Source organism: Cajanus cajan, chromosome 10 (genome assembly GCF_000230855.2).
Source record: "Cajanus cajan strain Asha chromosome 10, NIPB_CcT2T_4, whole genome shotgun sequence".
NCBI classification, from domain to species: domain Eukaryota; kingdom Viridiplantae; phylum Streptophyta; class Magnoliopsida; order Fabales; family Fabaceae; genus Cajanus; species Cajanus cajan.
In genome coordinates, this window is record NC_138526.1 from 34,947,818 (window position 1) to 34,964,128 (window position 16,311).

The 16,311-nt window shown below is 29.3% G+C and overlaps 1 protein-coding gene across 1 annotated transcript; it reads right to left on the reverse strand.

Annotated features, from left to right (window-relative positions):
- Nucleotides 1-11,536: 11,536 nt before the first annotated feature.
- On the reverse strand, nucleotides 11,537-13,648 carry LOC109788911 (F-box/LRR-repeat protein At5g38396). The gene is made up of 3 exons (XM_020347777.2): nucleotides 12,403-13,648; nucleotides 11,983-12,126; nucleotides 11,537-11,812 (listed from the first exon to the last, which is right to left on the reverse strand). Exons 1-3 carry the CDS (start codon nucleotides 13,399-13,401, stop codon nucleotides 11,537-11,539), a joined length of 1,419 nt encoding a protein of 472 aa, XP_020203366.2. The 5' UTR covers nucleotides 13,402-13,648.
- Between the last annotated feature and the right edge of the window lie 2,663 nt (nucleotides 13,649-16,311).

Consider the following 16,311-nt stretch of genomic DNA (forward strand, 5'->3'; position numbering starts at 1 on the left):
TGTCATATTTTTTATTCAAATTAAAACTTTATGTGATTAAAAAATATCACTTTGTTAGTGATTGATTTTTCTTATTTGTTACATCTAAGTATAAATCCATATAAAATGAATTTATAATTTAGTGACAGAATAAATATGTAATGAATATTTGATTATAGACAAGTGTTTATTATATTAACAAGAAACATACATTAAAATTTACATCATAAAAGGTTAAAACTGAAAATTAATATCTATCTATTAAAAAAAGGAAATATTTCTATTTATTTTAAATGATTTAATTTAGTCATTAATTTTTAAATATTATTTAATAGTTTCTTTTAGTTTCATTAATATTGTTAATTCAATTTAAATGAAAAAATAATACTGAATTTTTTTTTTTGAAAAATCAAAGGACTAAATTGAATTATTTAAAAATAGTGGGACTAAATTAAATATTAAAAATAAATAAAGAAATTAAAATTATAATTTAACATTTATTTTTATAATTATCTCTAAACTACTTTCTCTTTGATCATCTTTTATTCATTTATTTATTTTCTTTTTAAAAAAAATCCTGGTTTTAAATAATTTCTCATTATTATTATTATTATTATTATTATTATTATTATTTAATTATAGACATAGGGTATCTCTTTTTTCCTTAGTTATTAATGAAGGAATGCTTACTTTTTGTTTTTAGAACAATTTTGTCTGTAAAATTCTCTCAAATTACTCTTTATTTCTCAACAATATTTTTATAAATTATCTTTATAACTACAATTACTAAAAGATTATTTACACTATTTTTTACACTTTTTTAAGACTAGGTAAAAATACGAACAGTCTTTAATATACGTGTATTAATAAAAAATAAATAAAAGTGTATGCAAGTTGTAATTAGTAATGGTATATTTTGTTAATGATAGTTTTTTTTATTTTTTATTTTTATAAAAGAGTTTGAACTCAAACTAAAAAATCATGAAAGAAAGAAATAGGTGAAATATAAACCATATATATGTGATCTAAAGTTACAGCGAATAAAACATTCCATTACCACTGTATACTAAAAGCATAAGTGCGATCTCTAAGGTCATGTAATATATCTTCTGCAAGGTTACGAATAGGAGACTTCTAACCCTTTCAAAGTTTGTTAAAAAGACGCATCGAACCCTAAAGTCTTGGCTCATGTGAGTGAGAGAGAAAAGCCCACTTATAATAAAAGGCCAAAAAGTCCACCTAGTGCCAATCCATGGGCCAATATTTTTTTAATAAAAATAATAAATTCAACTATTAAAAAATTATCGTAACGGTTAATACTTTATTTTGTCTAGACAATTAAAAATAAAACACAAAAAAAAAATCATAGGCAAAAAATATTTTTAAAAAATATATATAAATATAAATTTAAGATAAAAAAATAAAAATAAAAACATAATACAAAATAAAAATGAAAATTGACAACAAGAGAAAATTAAAAAAATAATATAATAGGATGTGAAAATAAAAAGTGAGATGTATGTGTACTATAGTCCAAGTAAATAACTCAAAAAAATTGAAGTTTCATGTTAAATATCATAAGTTTATAATGTCATGTTATAGTTATCTATTTGAGGTGTTATTTGCATTGTTGATAAGTTTGACGAAAGATTTACAATTGTTGTCTCTAGCATAATGATCAAAATCAACTCCTATCTTGATGAAAGTTAGGTTCAATGTAGGCTCATTGATCATGATAGAAAAGATAATTTCTTGTGTTCATCATTGTTAAAAAAAATAATGTGATAACTTGAGCTACGATTATCTATTTAAGGTATTATTTAAGATGTTTGAAATATTAAAATAACTATATTTTCTATAAAATTAAGATAAGAACATTGATTAAGACAGAATAAACATAGAATGGAGATGTTTCTTATTTTATATTGAGTATATAGTCCAATATTAATTTTTTAATGTGGCAAGTAAGGGGGATCAAACCCCGTTCGGCCTTGGTTGTAACTTCCTTTTATTTGGGGTTATGTGGGTTAGAAGTTTTAAATCTCTCCATTAGGTGAAACTAAAATAAATGAGGGTATTATAGGAGGTGGGATGGGTTAGTCCTAGGACCATAGTTCTAAGTGAGCAATTAATAGTAAGTTTTTGAATAGGTATAGTTGTGAAGGTAGTTTTTAAAAAATGATGTAAAGAGAAAGAGTAGTTTGAGAAGTAATCAAAAAAATAAAATATGTACACTAATAGGAGTAGTCTCCTTAATATATACTATTAATAAAAGTCATATATTTTTTTTAATTGTACACATTCAGTCAATCATTTTACCCATTGACTTTTAAAACACTATTTTCTCTCATATATGTTTTTATTTAGTTTTTTCTCTTTTTTTTAATCTACTTCTCAATAAACTCATTTTTTTTATATAACTTTTCATATCTTTTAAATAACTGCTAAATCACTCATGAATATTTAACTTCAATTATTTTTATTATTTATTTTATTTTTAAAATAAAATACACAAAGATATAAAATATTTTTTACACTAATTAATAACAATATAGAAACTTAGATATTCTCCCTTGATCCTTTCCCTACCATATTTATTTATTGAGTAAAGTTACGGTGTCCAAAAAATTTATCCGAATGATCTTCCGAAAATTAAAATATTAATATTTTTAATAAATTTATTATAAAATAATTATTTAATTTAATATTTTATAATTTAAATTATTATTTTATACATTCGGATAGTCGATTGAGACTATCAATCATTTTCTTTATTTATTTACCGAGAAAAATATTGTATCCTTCGAAAACGAAAGTCAAAAAATTGTTCAAATAATTACAAAATTATTATTTTATAATAAATTTATTAAATAATAATAATTTTTTAATATTCGGAGCATTTTTCGGCCTCCGTTTTTAAAGGCCGTAGCAATGCTCGTTTACAAATGGACTCTAATTTCAATCCATATAGATTACAAAAAGCACTTTTAGCTAGATGTCATTTCTAGCCTGTCGTGTCTCATAGTTTATGCCATTCACGTGTTTGCCAAGTATATTGAATTTTTATTTTAAATTAAGTAATAGTGACTTCTATTAAGAGATTCAAAAATAATTATCCAATAAATTAACAACATACAAATGATTTTTCTAAAAAAACCCTTCAATATTTTTTTTCTAAATAAAAGTCTGACATACTAAACATTACTATAATATAAAGACATTTCAACAATATTGTCATCTTAAAGTCTACCATTCATTTGCAGCACACTTAAATATAATTAAAAAAAAGAAAGAAAAACAAAGAACTTGGGGACTAGTTAGGAAAAGAAGGTAGATTGCAATAGTTAGGAAAAACTCCAACCAAATAAAACATGGTAAAGTGTCCCACCAAATGAAATAATTTATGTGTTAAATCATATACCACAAGTGTATTAGCACATTGATTATTCTCTTTAAAAATATCAGAAGTCTAAAACTACATCTTAAAACACAAAATCCAACAATACTTCCATCAACTACGAACATGTCAATACATGAAATTAGGACTATGAAAGGCATGTAAAACCATCCGAGAATCACATTCTAGCCATAACCTATGTCATCTTATTGAAAACACGTATTTAATTGTCAACATAACAGCAACCAACTCCGCCTTCAAAGCATTAGCAAAATCAATGTAAAACCATTCAAATTAAAAATATAAATAATAACCTAATATATAAGTTATTTAAAATTGTATTTTTGTAAATCAAAATTTTGGAAAAGGGTAAGTTTCTAATGAGTATTTATCGAATTTGTCATAAACTAGCACTAGTAGAAAATTAGTATATTACGTCACCTCTTTAACGTCGGACACACTAAAATTCAACGTAAAAGAGATGTGGTGGCATTTTTGTAATTTTTGCAAACTTTTTTACGTCGGACCTGGTAAGGTCTGACGTAAAAAAGTTCGCGAAATTGAATAAGAGAGTGCGAGGCACACCGCGCGCATTCACTCTTCATCACTTTTCATTTTTTTCTCTGTAAACCCTCTCCCTCTCCTTTGTTACTGAATCGTTTTTTTGTCTTTTGCAGAGTGGGGTGAACTCTTTGTTACTCATTCGCACACTGTTGCAGCTCATCAGGTATGAATCAAGGTTTCGTTAACACCTTTTTGCTTCGCATTGCTATTGTGGCTATATGTTCTATTCGATTTTTTGGTTGTTCTATTTGTATAGGTCGTTGGCCTTTTCTTTTGGGTTGTTCTACGAAGCAGAACGGCCCGTTCTCCAAGCAGAACGACCGTTATCCATTCAAAACGACCTGTGCTCCTTGAAGAACGAGCCGTTTTGAATGAAGAACGGGTCGTTCTGCTTGGAGAACGGGCCGTTCTGCAAGCAGAACGGGTCGTTCTGCTTGCACTCGTTATGTTTTTTCTTTTTCTTTTTTTTTTTTACTACTTTTTTACGTCGGACCTTGGTAATGTCCGACGTAAATTTACGTCGATTTTACAGGGCCGACGTAGATTTACATCTCCCGCATTAACATCGGTATTTTTTCGACGTAAAAAGCTTAAAATAACCGACGTGGAATACCTCTTTTGTACTAGTGTAGTTTCAATCGAAACCTTAACTACACTAAGACTAATTTACATTAGTTAATAAATTTAATCATATTAATTTTTATTAAAAAGCAATAATTATATTTTATTGAAATTTGATATTAAAAATAAATATTATTTTTAATGAATAAATTAAAAAAATTATTAAAACTAAGACAACAATAAAATGAAGTATATTTTTAAAATAATTTAAAGTAATAGAAATTTATTTAGTCTAATGCCCACACTAAATATTTATTATATATAAATAAAATTTATAAAAAATTATAATATATAAAGGCTTAAATATGTTTTTAGTCCCTCAAATTTAAGACAAATTTGTTTTTGGTCCCTCAAATTTAAAACTGTTGATTTTAGTCCCTGTAATTTTCAAAAATCTTATTTTAGTCCCTTAGGTCACCAATAACATATTTGAAAGTGATTAATTAAGATAGTTATGCAATATCAATCGGATTAAATGTGATATTTTCACTAATAGAGACATCAATAGGTAGATTTTATGCAATAATGTTTGATAAATTTCTTTACAAAATTTGAATAGAAGGACTAAAATAAGATTTTTTGAAATTATAGGGACTAAAAATAACAATTTTAAATTTGAGGGACCAAAAACAGATTTACCTTAAATTTGAGGGACTAAAAACATATTTAAGCCATATATAAATTATACTAATTTCCCACACTAAAGGTAGCTGGCTGTGCCCTTCTCCTCTTGAATCCTCGTTGGTCCTTCGGCCGCTTAAGAGACTGACTATCTCTCTCTTTCTATCTTTAGAAAACTCGAAGAGTGAATACTGATTTCTGCTCGTAGCTATTGTATGCATGGGAGTGATGATATATTGATAGCACAAGCTATTATATATAAATAAATTTTATAAAAAATTATAATATATAAATTATACTAATTTAAAATTATATAAATAAATTCTTTTAAATAAATAAATTATATTTATATATGTAAAAGAAAATTTATATTATGACACATTATTTTTAATTATTCATAAATTTTCTATATAATTTAATTTAATTTTAAAATCTATATAATAAATATAAATTGAAATTGATATAAAATTAAAAATTCTTAAAAATCATCTTATCAAAATATAAAACTTATAAACTTTCTTTAAAGTGAAATTCCTAAAATGAATATGTGCAAGACAAATATTCATATTTAACTTGTTTACACATGGTATATATGTACTATTATATCTTATATATAACTAAAATTTGTAATAAATTATATATATTAGTATTATATTTATATATAAAAATTATAGTTGAAATTTATACAAATAAATATTTTTAACATGTAAATTATATTTTATATTTATAATAAATAATAATTTATATTATAGTACAAAATTATTTTAATGACTAATAATTTATTTAAAAATTATAATTTAACTTATTTATACAAATATACAAAGAAAACACTCTTTTCATAACTACTTTTGAACTCCATAATTTTTGGATCTGTAATAACCCGCCATGACTGTCACACTATAGAACAACAACTAAACAATGAAATATATACTAAAATAATATAATACAAATATACACACATATATAGCACAGGTGACCCAACATGCCACAAAAAATAGAAGAATATATATATATATATATATATATATATATATATATATATATATATATATATATATATATATATATATATATATATATATATATATATATATATATATATATATATATATATATATATATACACACACACACATAACTAACTACAAAATATTCTACCCTAAGGGTAGTCTACAAAATACAAACATCTCCAGCTCTCACCATTAGGTGACCTCTATCTTTAACATGTCAACCTATCCCTACCCTACTCCTATACAATGTATGATAATCGTAGTCCAAACCTTATAAAAACATGCATGGGTAAGCTAGGTAAAATAAACAACCCTCCGATACTCGGTTAGGAACTAAGTTCCTGACTTCGTATTTTACTTGAATTGGCCGCTTGTAATTGGTATAGCTCGACCTGACCCATATACCATAGTTGCTTCATACATGTGTGCCTCGACCTTGCCCACACATGGGATCAACTAAGTCCTAAAGGAGAACAACACATTATCCACTCCAAGAGACAACTTCTCGAGGAGGGTTTTTCAACAAATTGGTCTCTTAGAGCACCACAACTATCTCAATCTGCACAATGGGATGAGCAACTTCAAAAACGTCTCCCCTAGTCCTAGTGATCAACAATTCATCATCACAGTACAACAACAAAGTTATCATCTCATCAGTGCAGTTATCAGCTCATTTCAACTTTGTGGAAGGCTTTATGCACAAAATTTTTTGATGATGCTAAAGTGATTATAAAGCATTGAAGAAGAATCAAGGTTGAGCTAAAGCAAGTTGATGCAAGAACAAGATATCAAGTATTACATAGATAAGTCTTGTCAACTTAGCTAAAAATGTAAAAGAATCTTTTAGAATTGCAAGTATGTTTAGCCTTAAGAATAAGTTTTCAAAAACCTCAAATTAATCTCTTTAAATTTAAGCAAGTTTTGAATCTTTTGCAAGTAAATAAAAATGTTTTCAAAAGACTTAAACAAAAGCTTTAAAGAATAGTTCAAATCATTTCTTAAAATAAATTTGTGAAAGAAATTATTGCTATGAAGTTTTCTACATAAAAGTTTTTGAAACAATGCAACAATATGTTCTGGTAATCGATTACCAGCACTTGTAATCGATTACCAGCACTTGTAATCGATTACCAGGAGAGGGAACTTCAAAATTTGAATATTAAGATACAACGTTTTAATTATTTTGAAATTTATAACCGTTGTAATCAATTACCAAACCCTTGTAATCGATTACCTGTGTATCTTTTTAGAAGAATTCAAATAGTTACACCTTTTCATGAAAAGATACAACCATGGAACTTTTATCTATAAATATGGGTGATTTTTCTTTTAAAAGGTTAGGAACTCAAATGTGAAAAACGATTACAAAAACTTCTTGGCCATAATCACTTACAAATTATTTAAGAGTTCTTTAAGGATCTTCATCGTGTAATACCTACTCTTCAAGAGAGACATTTGTTAAAATTATTCTATCATTCAATTTGTAAAGGAGAAAGTGTTTTTCTCCTGGGTGTTTTTGGATCTCAACACAAGGAAAGAAAATTCCAAGGTGTTGGAGGATTCAAGTCTTGTAAGGATTACAAGGATAGTGAAATCTCAAGTGAGAGACTTCAGGACTGGATGTAGGCAGGATTGACGAACCAGTATAAAATCGAGTTTGCAAATCTTTCTCCTTACTCTTTTATTTATTCCTTTGATTGTGTTTAAGTAGTGTGCATCTTCATTCTTTACATATAAATTTATCTAAGGAATTGAATTTATAAGAAAGTAATTTGAAAAACTTTTAAAAGAGGAAAACATGGAAAACTTAATTCACCCCCCTCTTAAGTTATATGAGGCTACTTGTATAACAAACTTTAAACAACACAATTAACTCAATAGCTCAACAACTCAACTCACAAATTACAACTCAACCATCACAAAGTAACATATTTTCAACACATAGTGCAACATACAACTTTATAACAACATACAACTCTCATCTAACAACTTAGCAACATTATCATCATGCACTTCACAACTCTCAACTAGATCATCTCATCATATTTCACAACATATACATAGTCAACACATAACATATAACAACTTAATTTCAACATGCTTCAATAATATCATTTTTTTTCAACATATAATTGATCAACACACAACTCGTAAACAACTTCAACAACATACAACATATAAACAACTCCAACAACATGCAACATGTTCAACACATAATGTTCCTCATCATACCACATCTCTACAACTTATTCAATATCATTTAATCATAATACAACTCAACAACAAGCTTTCAACATACAACTCATCCATCATGTAAGCAACCAACTTAATTAGAAAAGAAATTTATTAAACTAAGTCTCCATGCTTAGCATAAAAACTCATGTTCAGCCTCAGCCTTCTAGAGGCACAACTCAGCTCTCACACTAAGCGCAAAATCCCACGCTCAACGTTAGCCTTTCAGAGGCATAACTCACTCTCATGCTCAATGCAAAATCTCACGCTCAATCCCAACTTTCCAATGGCACTCCCAAATTGTCACGCTAAGCGTCCCAAACCTAGAAAACTCATACCAACATATGAACAACTCAAATCTCCAAATCCTCTCAACCCATGAAATGATCAATACATGCAACCCAAAAACCTTCCAACACTAACATCATTCAACTCAGAAAATCCATGAAAAACAACATGCATCCACAAAAACTCAAAAAAATCATCACATTTTAACCTTACCTCAAGAACAACAAAAATCCCCAATTTTCAACATAAAACCCCCTTGAATCCACCCCACAGTTGTAGATTTCACAAATTTACCAACATTAACCTTCAATCCATTCATCAGCCCTATGTTTTGAACCCAAAATCCTAAAATCTCAACTTCCCTTACATCGAAGGAAGAAAAATCCGGCTCCGAGCTAAAGAGAAGGGAGAAGAAGAAGTGTCTGCATGACTCTAGGGTTAAGGAATGACTACGGAACTTCAACCATGACTTAGAGACTTCCTTGCACTCCAAAGGTTCAGCAACTTGTAAATGAGACCAACGTATCAACTTTAGCTAAGGGGTGAAGAGTGAAGGAAAGTGGTCAACAAGGAAGAAGGTTTAGAGGTTGGGGAGAAAATAAGAGTGAAGGGGTTTACGGGTCTTACAGGATCATTACACCCTCACTTGTTATAAAAAAAACAAAATCAATTTTTGGTGAAGTAAGGGGCACAGTTGTAGTTTAGTCAGTGATGATTACTAAAAGTTGATTCTTGTTATAATTGAGGGTGTAACTATCTAAAACTTGCGGAGACCGAAAACAAATAAGAAGAGATATTATATATAAATATATAAAGAAAATACTTCTTTTCGTAACTACTTTTGAACTTCGTAATTTTGGACAATTACACATTCACTTGTAATATATAAAAAAAAAATCAATTTTTGGTGAAGCAACTGGAACAACAGTAGTTTAGTCAATGGTAATTACTAAAAATTGATTTTTTTTAATAATTGAGGTGTAATGATCCAAAACTTGTGGAGACCAAAAATAATTAAGAAGAGATATTCATTTTAGATTAGCATGGAAGTATAGACCTTTATAAAAATATTGAGAAGTACAAACCTCTTTCTCCTAATAAATAATAAATAAAATTAATTAAAAATTTCTTAAAACTCCTTGTTTGTTGCATATTTCGATAAATCATATTTAAAATATAGGTTGGAGATTGTAAATTTGTAACTATGAGGCACACACCACAACAAAATGACGCGACATAACCAATGAACAAGACATTGCTTGAGAGAGTTTGTTGCATGCTCTCAATGTATGTTTCCCTAAGCAATTTTGGATTAAAGCAGTTAATATTGCATGTTATTTGGTGAACAAGTCTCCTTCAATAGCTATTGAAGGCAAGATTGAAGAAATATGATAAGACTCTATGAAAAATTATTCATTTTTATGCGTATTTTAGGTGTCCAACTTATGCTAATGTAAATGAAGAAAAGTTTGAACCAAGAACTAAGAAATGCATATTTTTAGGTTATCAAGATGTTGTAAACGGGTACAGGTTATGCGAGACCTTAAAGAATCAAAAATCCTGATTACTTTTGATGAGACAATCTTGCTTAACCCAAGATCATGTGAAGATCATGATAATAAAGTTAAATTTTATGGTGCTAGCAAAAAGATGGAACTTGAAACTAAAGCTTTTACAACAAAAATCAGAAGAGACACAAGATGAAGTAACGATAACAATCTGTGTATATATTGGCTGGAGAAAAGCTAAGAAGACAAACTAAACTACCTCAAAGGTATGAGGATTCTATTGCTTTTGCACTTATTATGGCAAAAAAACATTGATGAGTAGGGACCTAATTCATTCCATAAGACAATTAATTTTGATGAAGCATCACAATGGATTGGTGTTATGAAAAAAGAACTTGAATCCCTCCACAAGGATTAGACTTGGGAACTTATTTATGAAACCAATTTCATCCAAAAATTGTGGATTGCAATTGCATATTCAAGAAAAAAGATGAAGTAAGGTTCAATTAATTTAGGCTCTTTAGTATGAGATAATTGTGTTCCATAATATTATTTATCAAAAAAAATATATTCACCATTTTTCAAATAAATATTATTTCACTTCAAAATTTTAAAAATATAACAAATTTTAATCACATTCTTATCTGAACCAAGATCAAGAAGTGAGAGAGAGGGTGACCAACGAATGCTGTTAAAAGAAAAAGATAGATGAATATGTATTTTTATTATATATTATTTAAAAAATTCAAAATAATATTACCTCTCCATAATTTTCTTATCCCTACCAATTTTTTTTTTTTAAAAACCTATTCATAAATAATAAAATTATATAGAACTAACGAAAGTCAAACAAGATAAAAATTTAAAAATAATCTCAACATAAAAATGTTATTATTGCGTGCTTTGTCTTGGATATTATCCTCTTATTCAAATTGACTAAATACTTGTAATAACTTTGTAAAATCTATATTCTTACGTGTAATTGCGAATATTTAATAATCTTTTTATTTCTCTTCCGTAATAAAAAAAATTTCAGAAAAAAAGACAAGTGATAAAATATTATTAATATCTGCTGCTTACGCTCCAACTCATCGATTTACAAATAAAAATTATATATCGTTCTGTAAAATATGGATACCATATTTCCAATTAATAATTGAATAATTAAATTTCAAAAGCTCTATTTTAAAGTCATTAATTTAAAACGAAAATCAATATCCATATAAGATCTACAAAGGCATAAATAATTACTGTATATAACAATCATAAGCACGAAATGACATTGAAGCATCACCCTCCAAAAGTTCTAATGAGACCTAAACCAACATAAATTCCATTAACACCAATTTTTCACTTCTCTTAAATGAAAATATCTTTTCCTTAACATTTTCAAAATTAGACCTACATAATCCTTTAGTAACGGAGTATTTCACTGTCTCCAACACTAGAGCTTTTTCCAACACATGTTTAACAAAACGCATCTCATGCTCATCACCATTAAGTCTTCCAAATTGTACCACTTGAAGGTTAGATTCAAAACATGCAGGAACCAATTTGGGAACCAAAACCTCTTCCTTAAATTGAATTAACACCTGATAATCAGTCAAAAATAAATAATTATAATTAAACTGTAACAAGAACCAAATCAATATATAACAATGAAGAAAACAAAAATAGTTCCTATTATTGGGTGCTATCAATTTTGTGATAATTTTGTTAATATCAGAAAGCATATTATAGTTCAAATCAATCTATTACTAACCTCTAAAATAAGAGTCTTCAGAAATGGTGTGCACATCAGGAACATCAACAAAATTTCTCCAGCAACATTCCCTAGCTCCAAATGACTCAACATTTCAAATTTAAGAGAACCAGCCACAATAGAACCTTTCACTACTTCAAGAATCTGCAAGACCAAAGACATGGTTAGTATTTTGGAGATCACGTTCATAAACAGTCATAATTAGCAAGATATAAACACCTAATTAATACATTAAAAAAACACGACATTAAGAATATGATTAGATATAACATAGAAGCACTTCACAAATTCTCTACATAAAATAAAGAATATTTTCATGTAGATAAATTTTCAAAAAGTATTTCTAAACTTATATCAGACACTAAATTTTATAACCATTTATCAATATTTAATTAAAAAATAAAAATCAAAGAAGCATACCTCCGAGCGCCGAAACTTTAAACACTGCATATTGCTGTGGAACTGTTCGAGAAGCTTATAAGCAAGGAATGCGGTTTCTTCATTATTCTCACCGTTAAACTTGCCCGGAGAAATATTAGCAGAAGCAATATGTGCAGATGAATCTAACTCTAACGTAAACATGCCTGGTAACATGTAACTACCATAAGAGAATTGAGTAAGACGCGAGGCACGAAACTTGAATTTAGTACGTGACAAAGTAAATGTTGACCAACTTGGAAGTTTCACTGAAAGCACTTTAAGTAGAGGAACTTCAAACGTGACACTCTTAACATTAACCCAGGTGCAGTCTTCTGCCTCGTAAGTTCTGAGAACTGGGAAGTTAAGGATCAACTTTTGCGACCGATTAGAAGGGTCACTAATAAGCGTGACTCCAAAAAACTTGAGAACGGTGAGGGATGAAAGGCAACGAGAGGTGGGAATTCTGATAGAACAATTACGCAATTTCAATTTCTCTAAGTTGGGGGATTCCAAAAAGGAATGCGCGTTAATCTCGAGTTGTACAGTTAAATTCATACACAGCTCTTTGACTCCACGATTTAAAACATCAGATATCCAACGATTAAGAGGGCAAAGATCTTTATAAAAGACAGAAATAGAAAGAGAGAAACTTTGGATGTTGGAAGCATTCAAAGAATGTAAAAGTAAAACCCTATTCACAAACTGTACAAAACGGGTCATTATTTTCTTGTTCATATTATGCCTGTTACGCCAGTGTGAGTCCCTATCCTCAAAGTGTAACATGGTTATGAATTTCCAAAGGTGTTTCCATCTCTTGGATAAAACACAAGTACGAACTGCATATTTAGTGGGAAGAAAAGAGAGAATGTGAGAAATAATGACATCAGGTAGGTTGCTGATTATGTCCTGATCCTTGTAATTGGATTTTTTACGTCTGATAGCCCTTCCGTTCATGTTTGTTTCCACTTCCTGCAAAAGTGAAAAAACATTTAGTTGCATTCTCAAGCAATATATATACACACAACATACATATTCCAACAATGGAAAAGTCTGTAAAAGTTGTTGAAAAATCTTAAATTTCTAGAGATTCCGAAATATCCGAGATATCCGAGATATCCGATTTAAGTTATCTGGAATTATTTGATTTATCTTTTGAGTTATTTTGTTTCAGATTAGATAAGATAGTTTCTTGATAAGTTTTGATTTGATAAGATATTTTATTATCTTCTTGTTAGTTCAGTACGTTGTAAAATGGCTATTTAAAGATCATCTCTTATTCAATAAAAAATACAGTGTGTTGCTACGTTCACTCACAACATTTGTATTACCTCGTCTATCTTATTTTTTCTACAAATTGGTATCAGAGCTTTATGCTCTGAGTGCCGAGTGTGAGAGAAAAACAGTGTGCGCCTGTAACGCGAGGCACGAAACTTGAATTTAGTACGTGCACACACTGACTTGTGTGGACCAATCTCTCCTGCATCCTTCAGTGGTAAGAAATATTTCATCTCTTTCATAGATGATTTCTCTCGAAAGACCTGGGTATATTTCTTGCAAGAAAAATCAAAGGCATTTGAAGCTTTTAAAAAGTTTAAAGTCATGGTGGAGAAAGAGACTAACAAGCAAATTAAAGCTTTGAGGTCGGACAGAGGTGGAGAATTCACATCGGCTGTAACACCCCAGTTTTCCAAAATGGTTATTATTATTATATTTGATAGTTATCTTTTATTCCAAATGTAGCTAATTCACACTCCATTTATGCTTAATTATAGGCTTTAGAAACATATGTATATTGTTGGGCTTAATTAGATAGTTGTAAACTTTCTTTTTGTTAAAATCGTTTTCGCTGGGCTGACTGGCAAGCCTCGGTTTTTGGGGCATAACTCGGTCTGTGGTTGTCCAAATGATACAAACTTTATATCAATGGAAAGCTAAGATAAAATACTATAACTTTTATGAAGAAACCATTTTCAAATTCCTTCATCTACCATGTTGAATATTCTAAAAACCGCAACATATTTAACTCACGCTGGCAGCCTGACCCCTGTTCACTAAAACAGTCATATCTGGAGTTATAGATCTCCTTTTTCGGTGATTCCAAAACGATTGAAAAGATAACATCCTAAGCTACAACTTTCATGAAGACCTCGTGACCAAATTCAGTCGTCTAGAAGGTCAAAATGGGAGTGCCAAAGGACGTGTCCACTAAACTCCACTAACCATCCACCATCACCACTAACTCCTCCACTACCACCACTAACTCATCCACTAAACCTAATTTCCTTATATTTTAATGTCTTTTGAAGGCTATAAATAGCCCCTCAATTCTTCATTTCAGAACCTCCCTAAAACACTTCTCATTTCTCTTCTCTTGTAATTTTTCTCTCTACGTTCTGCTTAGACTGAAGGAGCCTAGGGGAAGAAGTTCTGCTCTAAGTTTTAGCGAGATTCTGCCCAAATTTCTGTATATCCAGGTAAGGGGGGGAGTGGGAAACCTCGCTTGGGGGTGTGGGAGTAATCGTTAAATAGTTGTTTGTAGATTGGCTCCCGATCTTATGTCTGTTGTTTGTATGAAATATTGTTATTAATGTGCTTTGCTTTTTATATTACTTGATTTCTTGTCTGTAGTAAATAATAACTATACTATTTTTATAAAAGAAAAATAAATAAATTGTTTATTAATAAAGATATGGAAGGCTAAGCCTCCTATTAATTAATAAATATGTAATTGATGTTAAAAATGAATAAGTTTTAAAATAAAAAATACCTATACGAACTTATGAAGATCTTATTATGACTTGAGTATATGAAGTATATATGAGACCTGTGCGGACCTATGAGGATATGACCGTATGAAATATGTACTCATGACTTGTGACCTATGATCCATGAATGGACCATTGAACTGTTGAACTATTGGACCGTTGGACTATTGGACTGATTGGACCATTGGACCGTTGGACTATTGGACTATTAAAGTTGGATTAATAAAATAAATCATAATTATGAAATATGAATCTTATATGTGTAATATGCTAAATGTTGAGTCTATGAATGTATGACATGCATCATATGCATATATTATTCCAGGTGTGCCACTGAGGCCGCATACCAGTGATGCTAACAAGGTGTATGAACACCAGTGATAGGTGTGCCTTCGGGACACCAGTGATGTAACATGCTAACGAGGTGTATGAACACCAGTGATAGGTGTACCTTTGGGTCACCAGTGATAAATTCTGAAACTTCCGTATGGCGCCACATGCATGCATTTTGTGAGTCGAGTCAATAAAATCATTGCATGATTTATAAATATACATATATATATATATATGATATTGATTATATTGTATGTGTGTGTGCTATTTAACTTTTATTTCTATACCTGCAACTAAGTGAGAAGTTTCTCACTCCTCTTGTTATTCTTGTATATGTTTAAATTTATGTTGCAGGTAATCTTAATCATGAGGATGTTGGTAATGAAGTCTAGAGGCTTAAGTGGGCATGCTCTGATAGGATGTGACATCGGGCTTAGCTAGGCTTCTTTCTGGGATAATAATGTTTTATTTTCCTTCTTTTGAAATTTAAATATATTTGTATGATATAAAAAAATTATAAATTGATTCCTAACTAGGAGGCACTGCCACCTTTACTGGGATTAATTTATAATCTTTGTTTTATTATGACTTCTTGAGTTTGGTAAAAATGTTAATTACGAATGTGCATCTTCTACCTTATGATATTTATTATTTTATATCACTCTAATATACTTTTTAAATATAGTTAATGCTTATTAAGTAATTATGTTGGGGTAGAGGGTGTCACATTTAGTGGTATCAGAGCAGGTCGATTCTATCGGCCGTGAGTTATGTGTCTACTATGTTTATTGATTGTAAATATATTATGTTA

Bases quoted from the DNA above. Each gene is read 5' to 3' on its own strand.
- LOC109788911 (XM_020347777.2), bottom strand. From the start codon at position 13,401: ATGCAACTAAATGTTTTTTCACTTTTGCAGGAAGTGGAAACAAACATG. The intron at 12,127-12,402 runs GTATGCTTCTTT...TTGGTCTTGCAG, and splicing joins TAAAGTTTCGGCGCTCGGAG to ATTCTTGAAGTAGTGAAAGG. The intron at 11,813-11,982 runs GTTAGTAATAGA...ACTGATTATCAG, and splicing joins TGAAGACTCTTATTTTAGAG to GTGTTAATTCAATTTAAGGA.